The 19,052-nt window shown below is 39.7% G+C and overlaps 1 protein-coding gene across 1 annotated transcript in view; it reads left to right on the top strand.

Annotated features, from left to right (window-relative positions):
• MTAP (methylthioadenosine phosphorylase) overlaps positions 1–19,052 on the top strand; it is a 65,258-nt gene that overhangs the window by 19,617 nt on the left and 26,589 nt on the right. The window contains exons 3-4 of the mRNA XM_089682600.1: positions 3,274–3,332; positions 5,881–6,048. Of these exons, the coding sequence (XP_089538726.1) occupies positions 3,274–3,332; positions 5,881–6,048 (227 nt within the window). The remainder of the gene's footprint in view (positions 1–3,273; positions 3,333–5,880; positions 6,049–19,052) is intronic.

Raw genomic sequence — 19,052 nt, 5'->3', positions numbered from 1 at the left:
CAGAGCCTAGACTATATTTCCTTGTGGCTCAACTGCAGCATCTAGCTGGTTGGGATATACTTGACACTGCAGATCCTATTATGGGCTTAATTTATCTTCCTAATCCCACCCTCTCGGTTCTTTCTCATCTTAAAATGGCTTTTCCGGTCCTGCCGTCTCTGGCTCCTGCCGTCTCTGGCTCCTGCCGTCTCTGGCTCCTACCGTGGGTCTTTTAAGGCGAGTATGGAGTGCGATGAAAGCATCTTTTCATGTCACTGGGTGTCTTCCTAGTACCCCATTATGGCATAACAAGAATTATGCAGAATTAGTTAAGTTGGAGGGTTTTCACAGTTGGAGGGAGCGGGGCTTCAGATTTATAGCTCAGTTGTATTCTGTGGAGGTCCTAAAGTCCTTTTCACAATTGCAAACTGAATTTGCACTTACCCATAAGCAATTTTACCAGTACATTCAGATACGTCACGCTGTGCAGGCCCAGTCTCTGCTCTCTAATCTCACATTGACAGACTCCACTCTACTTAAAGACGTTACTCAGGCGACACATAAGAAGGGCATGATTTCTTGACTCTACTCCCAGTTGTTGGCCACTGTACAGAATCACGCTAGTCTCCGTGGTAGGGCGCAGTGGACCCAGGACATTGGGAAGATGCCTGGGATGCTGCCCTGGAGTCTGTACCGGTGGTCTTTCTTTCGCCCTCCCATAAATTGTCACAATTGTTTATTCTCGGGCGTATAGGACCCCTGTGCAATTATACTGGTGGGGTAGGCGAGACTCCCCTGATTGCCCGAGATGTAGGGTCCAGCAGGGCGACTTTATCCACATGCTTTGGCAATGCCCAAAGCTGTATTGATATTGGAGTGAGGTCCTTCAGATCATTTCCCTAGTATCGCAGTATACTGTTTCTCAGGATCCCTTACCTTGTCTGCTAGGAGCTATGGATCAGGAGCTGTTACAACCCGGAGTGTATATTATGGTATCTAGACTTCTATATCTGGCTAGAAAATTAATTGCAAAGCAATGGCTGTCTTCGGTCCCTCCAACTAAAAATCAGTGGATAGACTATGTCAACTCGCTACTCCTATGTCAACTCACATATCAACATCGTAATGCTCACCGCAAATTTCAGCTTGTGTGGCAGGGCTGGCTAGATGTACCTGGGCTTTCCCCTTCTCAATTGTTAGTAGATAGGCTCTTGCAGGTGTGACATTTTATTATATGGCAGGCAATCCCATATCCCCCTCAGGGGGTGCTCACGTATACCCAAAGTCCTCTTTATGATGTCTCAGGTGAACTAATTACTTGTGTTTGGCCTTGTTTTTTTTTATGTTATGTATTGTCAAGATGGTCATGGATCCTTATGTTTTCTGTTCTGTTTGGTCAATGCTTCTGGTCTTTTATATGTCACAGGATCTGCGCATCCAAGTTGTAGCACTACATATAATTCTGATTGTACTTTCATGTTTTCGAAGATTCTGTAAGCACTGTTCCACTTTTCAATTTCCTTGACAATAAAAGTTGTTTGGATTGAAAAAAAAACGAACTACCTGCCCGGAACTACATGTTCCGGGCGTCGGGCAATACAAATTGAACATCCCTGTGAATAAAGTCTGTGTTGTACTAAATTGACTGCAAAGAGGTTCTTTTTAAACACAATAGCAGTTAGGTAAAGTGATTAATCATGGGACTCTGCCTAACTAACAATGTATTCTAGTCATGTGACAGTAAATTCACCCATGTATTCCTTTACAAAGGTTTTTATTGTCAATATTTAGTCAGACAGAGCAATCAGTATAATAGTTACATTCAATGTAAAATTGGCACAAAGGCGAATATCACATAAACCAGTGTACTCAACCATACAAAATGGGAGTCATGAATAATAATGCATAGTTGGCAAAAGTAGTATGTTCTCAAGGTATGTGACAAACAGTACATATACATAAATTATAGAATATTGTGGGATAAAACTTAAACCAGTTATGTAAGCAGAGGCTGTGCATGTTGTAACCGTTAAGGCCAGGAGGCTGCCCAGCTGCCAGGCAGTCTCATTAACTGATCAATAGGCAAAGAGGCAAGTGGAGAGAAAAAGAAGAGCAAGGAAAAAAGGAAGTGTAGATGGAGAGGGAGGAGTCCTGGGGTCCCATGAGTTGTCAGTCCGCCCCTAGACTCTAGAGAGGGAGATCTCATTTTACCCCTGTACAAATCATTAGTAAGACCTCATCTGGAATATGCAGTTCAGTTTTGGGCACCAATTCACAAAAAGAACATTGGGGAACTGGAGAAAGTACAGAGAAGGGCAACCAAACTGATACGAGGCATGGAGGAGATCAGCTATGAGGAAAGATTAGAGGAACTGAATGTATTCTCTCTTGAGAAGAGTAGATTAAGGGGGGATATGATCAACATGTATAAATACATCAGTGGTTCATATAGTGAACTCGGTGTAGAGTTATTCACCCTGAGGTCATCACAGAGGACAAGGGGGCACTCTTTACGTCTGGAGGAAAAGAAATGTAATCTCCAAACATGGAAAGGTTTCTTCACAGTGAGAGCTGTAAAAATGTGGACTAGACCCCTAGAGTTGGTTCTGGCCAGGTCAGTGGATTGCTTTAAAAAAGGCCTGGATTCTTTCTTAGATACACAGAATATAACTGGATACTAACATTTACAGGTAAAGTTGATCCAGGGAATATTCAATTGCCTCTCTGGGGATCAGGAAGGAATTCTTTTTCCCCTGCAGGAGCAAATTGGATCATGCTTTGCTGGACTTTTTTGCCTTCCTCTGGATCAACTGTGGGTGTAGGATTATAACTTTTTTTTTTTTTTTTCTTTTAATGGTTGAACTGGATGGACTTTTGTCTTTTTTTCAGCCAGACTAACTATATAAATATGATAAAAGAATGTTGTCAAATTATGATGGCTAAGCATGAGCTATCCAGGGTTGCCAGACAGGGTTGCCAGAAGAAATTTCTCATAAATATCAGATACTATGGCTGTCAATTTTTAATTTACCATAATTTCGTTCATGACGTTTTTAACCACTACAAAGCTGAGAATCTGAGTTTTCCAGGCTTTGGCTATGGTCAGTTGGTAGCAGTAAAAAGGTGCACTGACAATTGTCGTTCGGGGAGAAGCAATTCTGATATCGATTTACAGAGAAGGACCTCATGGGAATTCCCCTTAAGATCAAATTCAATCATGTGTTATCCCTGCTCCATATATCTGTTAAATGTTGTCTGTAAAATCAATAAACTGTTTTTTTTTTTTCCTTCAAGCCATCTGATGCCTTGGTCTTAGGAAAGATTAAGAATGTGGACTGTGTGTTACTTGCAAGGTAACTTATAGTATATTTTCTTTATCAAGATCATGACTAAATATATACTGTAGGTTATAAAAGTCTTTCAAATATTTTACTTTATTTTATTTTAGGTCAGGTAAATCTGTATTATTTGAGTATTTCAAATTTACTGTTTGCAGCCAATATGTGGTGAGTGCACATTTAATCTTGCAGGTTTTTTCTGTAGGGTCTACTGCAATGCTGTGAGTATAGAACTGAACAGCAGGAAAAAAAATCCACACACATGTTGCTGAATGAGTTCAAGGAAGCGCACGCACGCCTCTCTTCCTCTCCGAGGAAGAACAGAGCTTATCCAGATCATCATTCTATTGGTTTGCAAACTCTGAGACATTGAAGTATGCTTTAATGGGTGTTTGCAAAATAATACATTTATTTAAATTCATATATATATATATATATATATATATATATATATATATATATATATATAAAACTATTTGTGAACTTGCAAAAAATGTAATAAACATGAGCTAAAATTACAACCTTAGTTTTCCTTTAATTCTTTCAAATAACGTGCTAATCATGAGTGTGTGAAAGGATAAGGAACCATAGAAGTCTGGACATTCAGTATATGTAAATATTGACTATTGCCAGGAAGTTGATACATTGACCTGCCCTCTCCTGTCCCTGATGTTTACAAGGGTGAGATGTGGTACCAAGTGGGTCATGCACCAGTTTTTTTTAAATGAAAGTGGTAATAAAGACAAAAATATAATAAAGTACAGCTTACCAATGCTTTGATTTTGTGGCTGCATTAGCTTTCTTTTTTAGGCTCTTTTAACTTTATTTCACTTGGTGATCCTGCCAGTAACACTTTTCTTATCTTAGGATGAAGTAGTAAAGTTGACACCTTTGGACAGCAGCATTGTCAATCTGCGGAGAGGGTAGTGTTAGACTAGCAGATTTAGAAGGGCTTGTCTACAAATTGAAGCCAAACTCCAGTTAACACTTTATAAGCAGTTACAGCCTGGTCTGTTGAAGTGGAACTTTAGTCAGAAAATTAAGTCCTATTAGATCACTTCAGGCCGACCTCTTTTGCAGGAATAGCTCTGTAAAACATTGAAAATAAGTGCCTATACTGTATAAAATCCAGTAATACGCTGTCTAACCCTGCTCTGCACATGTTCAGTTGCTCTCCATTTTTAGGCATTTTTGGGCAATGGCGAATCTGTAGAGACCAATCTGCTCACAGCCTTAAATCGAAATTAACCCCTCCTATCCATTACAGCCAAGGAAGCAGCTTCTGCTTGATCTGCAACTGCCATGGTGCTGCAGATGTGATCAGTTATGACACCAGCCATTTGATGGTTTAGCAGTATGGTTGAGGACACAAAATGTGACAGCAAATCTGGCATCCCTGGAATGTAACTGTTTTTTGAAACCATGGGTTTAGTTTCACTTTATGATTTACTGCTGTTCAGGCACTCTGGGCTTCAGCAAAAATGGCAGCCTCCAGCAAGAAGAAACAGGAACAATGCTGGAGGCAATTTACAGCACACACTAGTTTTGGTATCATAATAATGAGAAATGTATGGTCCTTGCTAAAGAACGTTATTTTTTATGGGTAAAGTTCCACTTTTAGAGAAGTTGAAAAATAAGACTTACTGGATGGATCATCAGGTGATTTTTTTTTTTTTTTTTTTTTTTTTTTTTTTTTAGACCACACCACATCTAAGAATTGGTAAGCTGCAATTTAATACATTTTTGTTTTTGGGTGTAATACCGCCTGAAGTTTGTACCAAGTGAGAGCCTCTTATTTTCTTATTTGGGGCACTCTTATGAAAAAAACATGATGTACAGCCAAAACTTGTGGGAAGTTAAAACTCCTGTTGTGTTTTTTTGTCTGCCATACTATCCAATTGGAGAGATTTACTTTCATTATTTGTCCTAGAGACATAGTAGGACATTTCAATTTGTCACCAGAATTGGTGTCCCTAATGGAAGATTGTCCTCCTGTTTAGGTGGAGAGTGTTACATTTGGATTTTCCATAGCTTTTTACATTTTGCAAATAAAGGCAGATAATGGGCCAAAATGCTGCCACAGTGAAAGCAGAAGGCTAGTAAAAAACATGCAAGCAGAATATCCCCCAATTGGCTGACATATGCATTGGTAGAACACTGGACCCCAAAACAGGCAAATGTCCAACTTTTAGAGGCAGCTCATTGTCCGCCACAGTGTCCTAGATGCTTCATGGAGTTTGAGTACATTAAAAAGATAGTAGTGCCACAAAACTGAATGAGTCCAGTAAGATTTTGTTTTTAATGATAAAAGATAAAATAAGCTAATGCATTTTGGAGGCCCTTCATCAGATCATTATTTACATTTTACAGGAATACTGGGCAATAGTTGCAAGTCTAACACTGCTTTGGGTCATCATATTGACAGAGACACACCCAGACTGATTCTTCCAAAGCATATCCAGTTGCCTTACTGGATGCCTGAAATGTACACTTTTATTTTCTAAATGTTACTACATGTGTTTTCTTTATAAAAGTAGTTCAATTTTGTTTTTTGTTTTTTTAGACATGGCAAGCAGCATACGATTGCGCCCACAAATGTTAACTTTCGTGCCAATATTTGGGCTATGAAAACTGAAGGCTGTTCTCATATCCTGGTCACCACAGCTTGTGGATCACTGAGAGAGGAAATTCAGCCTGGGGATATTGTTTTAATTGACCAGTTTATTGATAGGTAAGTTTAGAAATTCATTTAAATTTGTGGATTGGCATCTGTAGAATGTGTGCAAATTGGACAATACTTTTTTGATATATTTTCTGCTTTGATAGCGGGTTAGTGTACCTGACTTCATAATACTGTCATTAAGGACCAGACCATACTATAATCCCATCATGGCATTTTTTACTAGCCTCTGTTGTCAGTAAAACCATGTCTGAATAATGAAGTGAATAAGCTGGTAATATAAATGAATTGCAGACACCCGGAGGTACCTGAACATACTTCTGGAGCACTACGCAAGCTTTAAAACCCAGAACACTTTAAATAGAGGCTTCAGTTTTAAAGTTGGTGCTTGTATTTCAATTATTTATTGTCTACTCCTATTAATCTAAATGATTTTGAAATTTGTAAATTTACTTTGTGAAGATCCCTTACAACTCTAATTCCAAAAAAGTTGGGACGTGTAATTACATAAAAACAGAATGCAATGATTTACTAATCTAATAAACCCATATTTTATTCACAATAAAAAACGTCATATGCTTGAACTGAGAAAATATACCATTTTAAGAAAAAAAATAAGGTAATTTTGGAAATTGATGTCAGTAACACATCTCAAAAAAGTTGGGAAAGGGCCGTTTACTGGTGTAGTGTATTATCGCCTCTTCTTTTAACACTCTGTAAACATCTGGGAAATGAGGAGACCAGTCGCTGAAGTTTTGGGAGGGGAATGTTTTCCCATTCTCACCTGATTTAGTATTCTAGCTGTTCAACAGTCTTTGTCATATTTTTAACATAAAAATGCCTTTTTTTTTTCTTAAAATGGTACATATTCTCAGTTTAAACCTGTTTTCTATTGCAAATAAACTATGGGTTTATGAGATTTTAAAATAATTGCATTCTGTTTTATGTAGATTATGCACAGCGTCCCAAATTTGAATTTGGGGTTGTACCTCCTTGAATTCTTTGACACATATGCCTTGTGAGTAGTCAGTGCTGTGTCACAGGAATTACAGAGCCTGCATTCTGAACTATAGAGGTGCTTAGAGGAGGAGTTTCAGGAATCAGAGCTTGCAGGCAACAAGGTACCATGGGATATGTAGCCCTTAAAAATGTAAAATAAACAGCAGAGGAGAAGCTGCAAAGCATACAGGGAATCCAGAAAGTTGTGAAAAGAGATGGGCAGCAGACAGGCAGGATTCACAACATGAACAGATATTTTTCAAGTAAGATTGTATTGGATTGCCAAACTAACTTTTGTCAATGGTGTTGTTACAAAGCTGATGTTATAAGATGATTGTGTATTTGCTGCCCATAGAACTCTTTTTGAATGTTTTGTATTCTTTGGTAAAAGGACAATACCATGTCTGCTACTATCACAAGTTTCTATCTCCTGTGATGGAAGCAGACATTCCATAACTCAAAACATGCATACTTGTTTCAGTTTAGTGAACTTATTCTACTGTGTGACATGTAAAGTCTTGGCCTCAGAACCGTTATGTGGTTTGTCGGCCAGAGTGATAGCCTACATCAGAGCCTACTGACAACAGGTAATCTGCAGCGCGAGAGATAACCTTTTGTTTCAGTAAGAAAATTAAGTGAACACTTAACACTTTGCTTTTTTAAAGATTATCTTGAGGCAGTTAATTAAAGGGAACTTTAAGTGCACATCTCTTTGATATAATTTCCATCCGCAATCACTGTCAGCCTATCTATCATAGTTGGTGCCTGTGGAAACTGAAGTTGATCACTGTGCCAGATTGTACACATGACAGAATAATACTATTCCCAGACACCTATGTGCACTTAAAGCGGAGTTCCTCCTAAAAAAAAAAAATAGAAGTCAGCAGCTACAAAAACTGTAGTTGCTGACTTTTAAAATACAGCCACTTGCCTGTCCCTCGGTCCAGCGATGTCCTCACCATCGCTGGTTTCACCAGCCATCTTCTCGCCCTGGTGCCAGCATCTTCAGTGTGGGCACCCAGCTGTGACAGCTTGCGGCTTCACAACCGGGTACCCACTGCGCATGCGTGAGAAACGCTGCGCTTTTTGAATGACCCTGTAGTCTTCTGGGACCTGTCACGTGTCCCAGAAGATTATGGGGAGGGAGAGGGGGAGGACAACTTCCACTTCCAATCACCTAGGCGATCGCAGTGGGAGTGGGTACCTGTCAAATTCGGGTACCTGCTCCCCAAAGGTGCCAATTCTTAATGGGGAGCGGGGGACAAAGGCTTAAAGCAGAACTTCCCCTTTTGGGTGGAGCTCTGCTTTAACTCTCCTCTGCCTGTTGTATTAGGAGATTTGGGGAGGAACCTGGAGTAGGTAGCTGGATCTGATTTTCTGCAGACATTTTGGATTTCAGAAGCAGTGAGGTATTGCCATCGCTTACCTATAATGGGAGCATTATATCACAGCATTTACAAATAGGCCTTCTGTGGTGCTGCCTCTAAAATGACTCTTATTCAGTTATGCAATGCTAAGAGCCTAGGTGAAGTTAAGAAACCTATAGCAACCAGATTTTTTTTTTGGGTTACATAGCTGAAAGATGGATTGTTACTATGTTTTCTAATACTTCGCTCTTTCCCTTAATAAATACGTCTACAAATCTGTTTGCTGCCCCTGCAGCCCAGGATGTCACTTTCTGTATTTCAAATAACCTTTAAACTTTCCTGAGGACAAAGCACACAGTTTAGGTAATTCATTTGATCAGTTGCATTGCCTAAAGCTTAAACTAGCAGTTTCTCCAACAATCTTTTGTGCATTTATTTTTTCTCCAGCCGTGTTTCCATGGAAATTAGAAGTTGCTCAGTTGCAGTAATATTTGCAGAGCAGTATGAGTGTATAGTTCCTAAATTATGTGAGAAATGTAAGGGACTGGTTAAAAAGCAGTGGGCATACTTAAACAAAAAATAAAACTTTGCTTGCTTCATTAATAGGGGTAAAAAAGGGAATCACCTGACTTGATGAAATCATGTGACCAAAATCTTCTGTCACAGAGTGTTATACCAAAAGCAGTCTTCACAACCCACCCTGCATTTTATAAATTACTTGTAATGTGGAGCAAACATTGCAATGTACTGAGGATAGTGGAGTAAAGTAAATTGGATCTTTTCAGTCCACAAAAGTGCTATACAATGTCAGTCGTGAAGTGGGACCCTGCAATACTGAGAAGGAAAAGGCATTGAAAAGAAGCCAATGCTAAATGGTAAACCAAAGAACAGCAGAAAAGTAAGCTAAAGAAAGAACTATAATTTTAGCCCAAGTGATTTGTAGAAGTTAATCATATACAGTGCTAAAATTGTAGCTGAGCCCTCTTTAACAGGCTGTTTTATTTCATTATTAGATTTGTATTTGTTAACGTTCAACTCTCGCCACATTTTGTTTGTGGTTTTGGATACAGAGGGGGAACATGTAGGACCTTTGTCAGGGATTTACTACTGTCTGGGTCTTTGCTGGGTAGATACTCCCTCTTTTTCTTTCCAGTGACCACATGCTTTGGACTAGCAAGTGGAGGCAGTGTCCACTATGGGAAAGACTCTATCTCTATCACATTCTGTTATATATATATATATATATATATATATATATATATATATATATATATATATATATATATATATATATATATATATATATATATATATATTTTATGTATGTTCTAGTGCTGTATGTCTTCCTGTGGGAGATGTCCTTTCTCTGTGACCACCCTCACTGTTACAGGACATAAAAGAAATCCTTCCCAGATGGTACAAAGACAGCAATAAAACCTTGACCGAGCCTCTAACCTTTTCCCACTCTGTCAAAAACAAAAAATGCTGTGTGACGTGTAACTTCAAAACATTTATTTAATAATATAAAACAATTATCTTATGTTAAATCATTCAAATATACATTTGCTGAAGGTTGTTACCCTGATAACAGATGGTAAAGTAATGCATGCTATCCACTAGATGTCACCATTGCAAAATACTTTGAAGGCTAAAATTGATGGCTGAAGTGATATTGGTAAAGCCAAACTTTATTAGAACAGTGTAATTGTTCTGTAAACTACATTTAACCAGTGACCTAATGGATTATTTAAAGAAATGAGTTGGAGGAAGTTTAAAAAATAATTCTATCCAGTATTTGAAGTTTCAACCAGCGGTAGGTATGGTTTCTTACAGTCAAGCTTACCATAAGTTCAAAGAACACAAATGATCTGACCCTCTTTGGGCTCATTCAGACTTTCACACTCTGGTGTGTTGCATTAATACATGTGGCATTAAAGAAGTCTATTCATTTAAATGGGCTGCCAGGTAGCAGATTGGTTAAATAAATAAACAGCCACTGTGATTAACCACTAGCCTACAGGGCACTTATACCCCCTTCCTGCCCAGGCCAATTTCAAGCTCTCAGTGCTGTCACACTTTGAAAGACAATTGCGCAGTCATGCAACACTGTGCCCATATGAAATTTTTATGATTTGTTTGTGACTGAGCCTTATTTTGGTGGTATTTAATCACTTCTGGGTTTTTTATTTTTTCTTAAACAAACCAAAAACCACTGAAAAGTTTGAAAAAAAAAGTTTTTTCTTAGTTTTTGTTATAAAATTTTGTAAATTAGTGATTTTTCTCCTTCACTGATGTGCGCTAATGAGGCTGCAGTGATGAGCACTGATAGGCTGCACTGATGGGCACTGATGAGGAGGCACTGATTGGCATTGACAGGCATCACTGATGGGCACTGAAAGGCAGCACTGATAGGCGGTACTGACTGGCACTGATAGGCGGCACTGATAGGCGGCACTGACTTGCACTGTTAGGCGGCACCGATGGGCACTGATAGGCGGCACTGATGCACACTGATAGGCGGCACTGACTGGCACTGATAGGTGACACTGATAGGTGTCACTGATTGGCATTGATAGGTGGCACTGACTGGCACTGATGGGTGACACTGAAAGGCAGCTCAGATGGGCACTGATATGTGGCATTGATGTGCACTGGTAGGCACTGATATGTGGCACTGATGGGCACTGGCACGTGGCACTGTTCAGCACTGACAGCTGGCACTGATGGACACTGACAGGTGGCACTTCTGGGGCCACACTGATCATCGGGGCACACTGATCATCAGTGCCCTGATGATCAGTGTACATGTCCCCTCCGCGGAATGCCGATTACTGGCTCTCCTCTCAATCTGTCAGAGTGACCGCTCGAGAGGAGTGAAATGCCAATAACCGGCATTTCCCTGTTTACATGTGATCAGCTGTGATTGGACACAGCTGATCACATGACCGAGCCGACATCTTCGGCTCTTTCTGTGGATCGGTGATCCGCTGTGTCCAAGGGACACAGCACACTGCTGATTGCGGCGCTGTGTGCTCCCTGAGCCGCACATGCATGGTGAGAATGGGAGGACGTCATATGACGTCCTCCCAGAATGAGAGAACCACCTTGCGCACGTCATTGGACTATATGGCGGGCAGGAGGTGATTAAAGGACATTGGCACAGGGCGCATTGCACCAAATTGCTCTTTGTAAAAAATGATATTATCTATGCCATCTAGACAAAATATGTAAAACGATAAAAGAAATGTATGTTTTATGTTGCTATTACAAAGTTTCACAAAGATATTGCAATTGAAAGACGACATTTAGCAAAAAAAATACATTTTGTCTTAAGCTTTATTGAGCTAACTTGCCTGCAGTAAAGGATTTTCCACTTTGTGCAGGCAGCTGGATCCTGTAGAAATCCTCTAGGCAGGGATGCCCTGTCCTCTTCCTGTCTCTGAACGTCAGGTAAAATAAGTAATAAGAGTGAGTGTAGAAAAAAAACAGCTGCTAGCATAGAAGGATAAACCCCTTAATCCTCAAAAAGACCATAGAATATATATGCAGCGCTAATAATAAAGTGACTATGTGCATAACACGCAAGTATGAAATTTGCGTAAAATTGGTGGATTCCAACAATGTGAACAAGGTGACAAGTGCAAAAGTGAATGGATGAACGTAACATCAATAATTAAAGTGACACAATGATTTGTAACCAAAAAGAATCATAAAACAAGTCAATATTGACATAAGATAAAATATTGTAAATAAAAGTCCAGTGAAATTGTGAATGGATGAGAACCACTAAATATCCAATAAAGAATTCCAGTAACATCAGGATTCGGTGCAGGTGACTTCTTGTGAAATAAGGAATGAAGTGTGCTTGCACTTACCAGAAGCGCACGTTAAATGCGCATATCATAAATATCAAATCCAAAATGGGGACCCTGGTAGTCATCATGGATCTGGTCGCAACCTGGGGAAGGGGGGCTCCAATGGCACACACACACACTGGACAGCACTCCAAACCAATCCAGCACACGGGGACACAAGGATAGATCCTTTGGCGACTCCAACCACTTTGTATCGATTTGCACCAGAGGTACTACTCCACCTTAAATGGCTCGAAACTCAGAGAACTGTGAAGTTGCTTAGACCTGGCTAATGGCTGCAGTAGTTAATAGCATCAGGTCTTCTGTGAAGCTGAAGTGAGAAAGTTTCTGAGGAGAATCAACCCTGTACTCCCTCCTACTCCATTGAGAAACGTTCTTTCATTGCTTTCACTGTCTGTAACACAATCTCTGAATGGGTGGAGTCTGATGAAAAGATTCTTTCCAACATTCACAGATTCGGTTACAGGCAGTGATAGGAGTGAAAGAGCATTTCGAAAGGAGGAGAAGGGACTATAGCACAGGTCCTCTTTGGGAACATTTTCACAGCAGCTTTACAGAAGACCAGCATTCAGAGACAGGAAGAAGACAGGACATCTGCGCACAAATGTTTTCTGCAGGATCTCACTGCCTGCACGATGTGAGGCATCTTTCATTATAGGTAAGTATGCTCACTAAAGCTCTATAGCTTTTCTTGTTTAGCTAAAAAAGGGGACTTTTTTTCTTAGGTTTGTGGGGGGGTTTTTTTTTTTGCAACTTTGACATGTGTTAATAAAACTGTACATGTCATCACAACTACTTTGTGCATCCAGGTGGATTATACCTTTTTTTTTCAGGATAAACTGGGCTTTCATTTGGTGGTAACTGGTATTGAATATCTCCTAATGTTTGTATTATCAAAGGAAAACTGGCCCAAAATAGTAAAACAATATATATATTTTCTTAATTTAGCGGCATATTTCTACTAATATAGCCTACCACCAAAAAACAACTTAAAATAAATTCTGCTCCTGACAAATCATCGATACCACATATGTGTATGTTAATTGTTGTATGTACCCATAGCATAGAAACAATGGTGCACATTTCTGCTTACTTTTATCCTACATACAACACACAGACACTAAGGGGTTTATTTACTAAAGCTGGAGAGTCCAAAATCAGACTCCCTTCTGCATAGAAACCAAACAGCTTCCAGGTTTCATTGCCAAAGCTTCATTGAACAAGCTGAGGTTAGAAGCTGATTGGTTTCTATGCAGAAGTGAGTCTGATTTTGGACTCTCCAGCTTTAGTAAATAAACCCCTAAGTGACAGTAATTAAAAAAATTAAATCCCGCCCAAAAAAATACTGACCCCGACCTTGACCCAAACACTAGCCTTGGCACTGACCTAGATCAAACCTTGATCTAGGTATTTTTTTAAGTTGTCAATATTATTTTATTTATATATGTGTATGTATGTATATATGTGTGTGTGTGTGTATGTGTGTGTATATATATATATATATATATATATATATATATATACACACACAGGTGTACCTCGGTTTACAAACGCCTCGGTTAACGTAATTTTCGGTTTACGAATGAAAATCCATTGAAAATAATGCCTCGGTTTACAAATTTTGTTTTTCAATACGAAGTGTATGTCGTTGCCGATTTTTAAATGCAATTGCCAGCTTTTTTTTTTTTCTCACTATAGCTCACAGAGCTGTCACTTTCCCCGGAGTTAAAGGAAGCTTTGTTTCTTTTAAGAAACTAAACGGAAACTAAAAATAAACTCTTTTATCTGGGGGGAAAGTGACAGCTGAATCTCTCAGCTATAGTGAAGAAAAAAAAAAGCGGTAATTACATTTAAAAACCGGCACCATAATAAATAAAAAAATGGCGTGGGGTCCTCCCTTTCATCCATACCGAGCCCTTCTGGACTGGTATGGATTTTGAGGGGAACTCCTATGTCAAAATTAAAATAAAAATGGCGTGAGGATCCCCCCAAAATCCATACCAGACTCTTATCCGAGCATGCAGCACATCAGGTCAGACCCCCCAAAAGCACCTTGTCCCCATGTTGATGGGGACAAGGGCCTCTTCCCCACAACCCTGGCCAGTGGTTGTGGGAGTCTGCGGGCAGGGCGCTTATCGGAATCTGGAAGGGGGCACCCAGATCCCCCCCCCATGTGAATCAGTATGGGGAACATGGTCCCAATACTCATGCACAAAAAAACATGGTCCCGATACTCCTTCACAAAAAAAACAAAAAGTGTAGTGTGAAAAAAGACAGGACATGGTCTTTGACAAGTCCTTTATTAGAAGCAAAAACTAAAAAATGTCCCCTGCAGTACATCCAACGTAAATCACAATGCCTGCCACCACCGACCCGAAGAAAATAATTTAAATAAAAAGGCTCCGCTTTCGATGATGGCTCCCGCCGTCTGCCTGCTCCAGTGGTTTGACAGTTCTTAAATAGGTAAGGGGCGGGGCCACCCGGGGACATTATGCATGAGACCCCACCTCATGTGACATCACCTTCATTTAGAGAGCTCCCAGCAAATACACATATATGTGGAAAAAAGCCCAGTCCAGTGGTGCCACGTTACGCTCGGTGGGAAGGGGTTAAGGAACAAAACAAATGGAAATAAAGCCAGCATTAATAGGGCCGATTAGATTTAACTCAAGGTAAATCAGGGGTAAAATAAAAAAAAGTGAATTCAAATTTTATGTTTCTTATTTTTTAACTTGCGAGGTTGCTTTAACTTTTATTATTATACAGGATTTATACAGCACCAACAGTTTGCACAGTGCTTTACAAAATGGAGGCAGACATTACAGTTACAATACAAATTGGTACAAGAGGAAACAGAGGTCCTCGCTCGTTAGAGCTTACAATCTAAGAGACATTATATAAAAATCAAAGTTCTCCCAAGAATGAACCAGAAGGCCCTGCTCATTGGAGCTTACAATCTAAGAGACATTATATAAAAAAGTTCTCCAAGAATGAACCAGTGTTATTACAATTTGGATGTTATAACATTGCCACATTATAATTCTTGTTAACAATTCAGGCACTGTTCTTTGAGTGTCAATTCATACAGGAGCAGTAACATTGCATTGACAGCTGGGATTTGCCAGTAAATTCGGTCAGGATGCAGCCGAGAAGGTGGAGTAGCAGGGCATATCACTCACCCTCAAAGTATTTGGATGAAGTTTTTCAGGGCATTTGTGGTACACCTTAAGTCCAGGCTAGTTAATACTGGTCCTTGTAAGCAGGGGAGGGGAGCGGCAGCTGCCCCTGGTGCATTTTGTTTCATGTGGATGGAGGGTTGCTGCGTGCTGCCTTTCTATATAGGTGCACACCAAAAGAGGAGTCCGCAGCTGCTGCTGTGTCATTGAGCACACAGGCTCATTACTGCCACCTCTGGCCACGTCTTGCACATGCACTCCTCTTGTGTGTACTGCCTGTACAATTAAGTCCCTTACTTATGAAAAAGTTCAGTTTCAGGAACTTGTTAATAAGTCCAGATCAGTGTGGGGGGAGTCCCCCTGTCAGAACACAAAGGCACAGTGGGGAAGATCGCAACACCAACATTGCTTGTGTTGGTACAGCGATCTGTCAGGTTTTTTTGCATGAAAGCTGCATGTGGGCCGCTCTTGGACTTTCCAGCACGACAGTAACCCTAAGCACAAGGCCAAATTGACCCACCAGTGGTTACAGCAGAAAATGGTGCAGGTTCTGGAGTGGCCATCAGTCTCCTGACCTTATCATAGAGCCACTATGTGGGGGAATTTCATTTGTTTACTTGTTGCCATGTTTTGTTTTATGATGATGTGCCATTCTCTTATGACCTACGGTTGAATATGAATCCTATAAGAAGTAAAAGAAATGTGTTTTGCCTGCTCACTCATGTTTCCTTTAAGAATGGTACATATTGTATATTACCAATTCTCCAAGGGTATGCAAACTTTTGAGCACAAATGTATAAACATACTGCATTTCTTTTATAAAAAATGTGAGTTTAATGGCACTTTAAATAGAGGTATTTCTAGATTAACCACTAGAGGGAGCTCTGTATTTGACTTTAGAATCCCTTCTTAAAGCTAAACAAAGCCCATTGATTTAACTCTGTATTAAACATTTGTTATATTGCAGTTTACCAATCCTTAGATGTGATGGCTGCATTTGTTTTCCTTTTTATGCTTTATTTTCACCTGGTGATCAAAGTTTGTCAAGATTTCCTTTAACTATATTTCATTATTGCTATGTAATGTCGTATTTCTTTTGGTTTTACTAAAAGAATCACATCATCACATCATGATTAAATGAGAAAAATAATTAAGTATATTGCATAACATTTTATGCAGATTTAAAACAGAAATGTATTTTGTGAACTTCCTAGAAGTAAAAAATGCTGCAAGCGCAAACTTACACGTATAGCAAATGAACGCAGACAGGACTAAAAAAGTAAAAAATAAATTCTCATATGAATATGAAAATGTTGTAGCCTCCCATCCAGTCATCAAACATTAGGTTCATTTTTACTTGTGTTCCTCTGTCTATTTGACACCTTTCTCATAAAAAGCCTGTTATTTACAGAGATCAGTAGCTGAAGCTTAAATTTAAATATACATGTGATTGTGTCATACTGTGTTCTATTGTCTGCAGGCTGGGTCCCGCACCCCCGTTTTCTTTGTAACGTCATCTTTAATGGGTCAGCTGTTTCTTCCATATCCTAGCAACCAACCTATTGATGAAGCTACACAGGGATGCATGATGTGAATATCCCGGGAGGCATCCTTGCCTAGGATAATAATGCAAAAGTGAAGGTTCCATTCACAGAAAAAGGCATTTCTTTAAAAAATAAAAAGCCAGATTTTCACTGAGTCAGTTGGTACATAGCCCTGTACTGTAAAGCCCTTTTCACACGGACGGAACAATCGGATCTGCCTGCCCTTTTGTCAGGTGGACCCGATCGGAACCTCTATTCTCCTTTATGGAGTGGCGGGTGTAAATGGACATGTATCCGTTTACACCCGCTGACATCCATTCCAATCCGCCAAAAAGAGATGCATGGGGATCCATTCCCCCTACATCTGTCGAATCAGTTAGGATGGCAGTAGGATGGAAACGCACAGGCGGTTTGTTTCTATCTGACCTCCCATAGAGGACAGCGGGCTGTGTCTGTGTCCGCTCTGCAGCGGAGCAGACCTGGACCTGTTATCTGCTTGCTTAGCGGGGATCAGCGGAGAGGTCCTGTGAAGTGTCCGCCCTGTATGAAAGAGGCCTAAGAAGGAGCAGCAGACACAATCATTGTTTAGCACTGCATAGCAGAAAATGGAGCCTGCGCATATACAGTAAAATGTGTGCACAAAATCAATATATATATTTTTTAAACGTTAAACATACATAAAAATATTATTTATATGAAGGTGGCCTCTTAGATGAAAAACAATAATTCTAATACTAATTGAAATAATATATATTCCTTTTAAGTGGAAATGTGTTTACTGTACCTTTGTAACACTTGCCAATGAATTTCTTTTTTAGTCTTTGTTAAGTAAACGTATATCAGCATTATGCTTGCTTAGTTTCCTCTGTCTAAAGCATGCCTGGACTTGTCTCTTCTGTTAGAAGAGAAGCCAGTTCCAGGGAGGGGACACTGCAGCTGATGCTGTGTCAGCTATCTCTTAAACCACAGTAAAGGAATGCTGCCAGCCTGGATTTCATATGACAGTCCATTTATGTCTGTAACTTCAACACTGTAGGCTCAATTCACAAAAGCATAATCTATATGTTATATTCATTACCTTGTATTTGCATTTTTATTCTCAAAAAGGATTCTTAAAATTCAATAAAGTGTTTGGATCAGGTCACTTTTTTACCCATGCATGCATGTTATCAATTTTGCAGAGGTTTGGTCTGTAAGCACTAAATTAAAGAATATTGTGTGAGTTATAGTTCTTACTTGTCTACCAAGATACATTTATAATCATCCTGGTACTCAAGCACAAAGCTGCAGATGCATGCTTTTATGTGAAAGTGATTCTCTACAGCAACAGGATGACGTTTATGGGACTAAAGGTACACCTGTTTCCCCCTTCTTCCTTATTGAATCATTGAATATTTCCAGGTTCAGAGCTGCCAGAATTCCAGCTGAAATACAGAGTAATTAGCCGTTCATACTTGGTCAGCTGTAGCAGAGGGCAAAGGAGACATTACCCCTTATGTCTCAAAAAGAGAACCTGTCAATGCTATCAAATAGGGGCTTAGTGGCCTTATGATAGCAATCAATGAATAAATGAAAAAAGTGTTAAAACATGTAAATTATAATCACATAAAAAAAAGTAAAAGCAACTCTGGTACTGTGCACATACACAAAATGCAAACATACACGTAGGGCTTGCACATGTATGTAAATGGTGATTGCACAACACATATTGGGTCATGAGTTAGAGCAATAATTCTATGCCAATCATTTACTGTTAACAATAAACTGATGACCTGTAAAGCCTTGTAATATGTCAATTTTGTCTACTCAATCTCTGATCCACAATTGTGGGTGCTTTGAGGGGTAACAACTAGGGTTGCATCCATACTAAGCATTTGCATGAATATTGGTACTCCTGCAAATGCTCCAATACCTGAAACTTGTACCTTCAGGCTTGGTTCTCTCAGCTGTCAGTGGGATTCCCCCTGATAGCTGAAATGTAAATAAAGAAAAAAGCTGGCAATTACCTGTTGTTAAGGGGTGGGGTGGGGTGGCTGTGTCCTTAACAACTGATGACTCATTCAGAAGTCAGCAGGTTTCCCTGCTAAAAGCTGT

The sequence above is a fragment of the Staurois parvus genome, unplaced genomic scaffold (assembly GCF_062004578.1).
Source record: "Staurois parvus isolate SC_StPar_1 unplaced genomic scaffold, SC_StPar_1.0 ptg000292l, whole genome shotgun sequence".
Classification (NCBI taxonomy): Eukaryota; Metazoa; Chordata; class Amphibia; order Anura; family Ranidae; genus Staurois; species Staurois parvus.
Note: the sequence above shows the minus strand (reverse complement) of the source record. Positions and strands in the feature narration are given on the sequence as shown.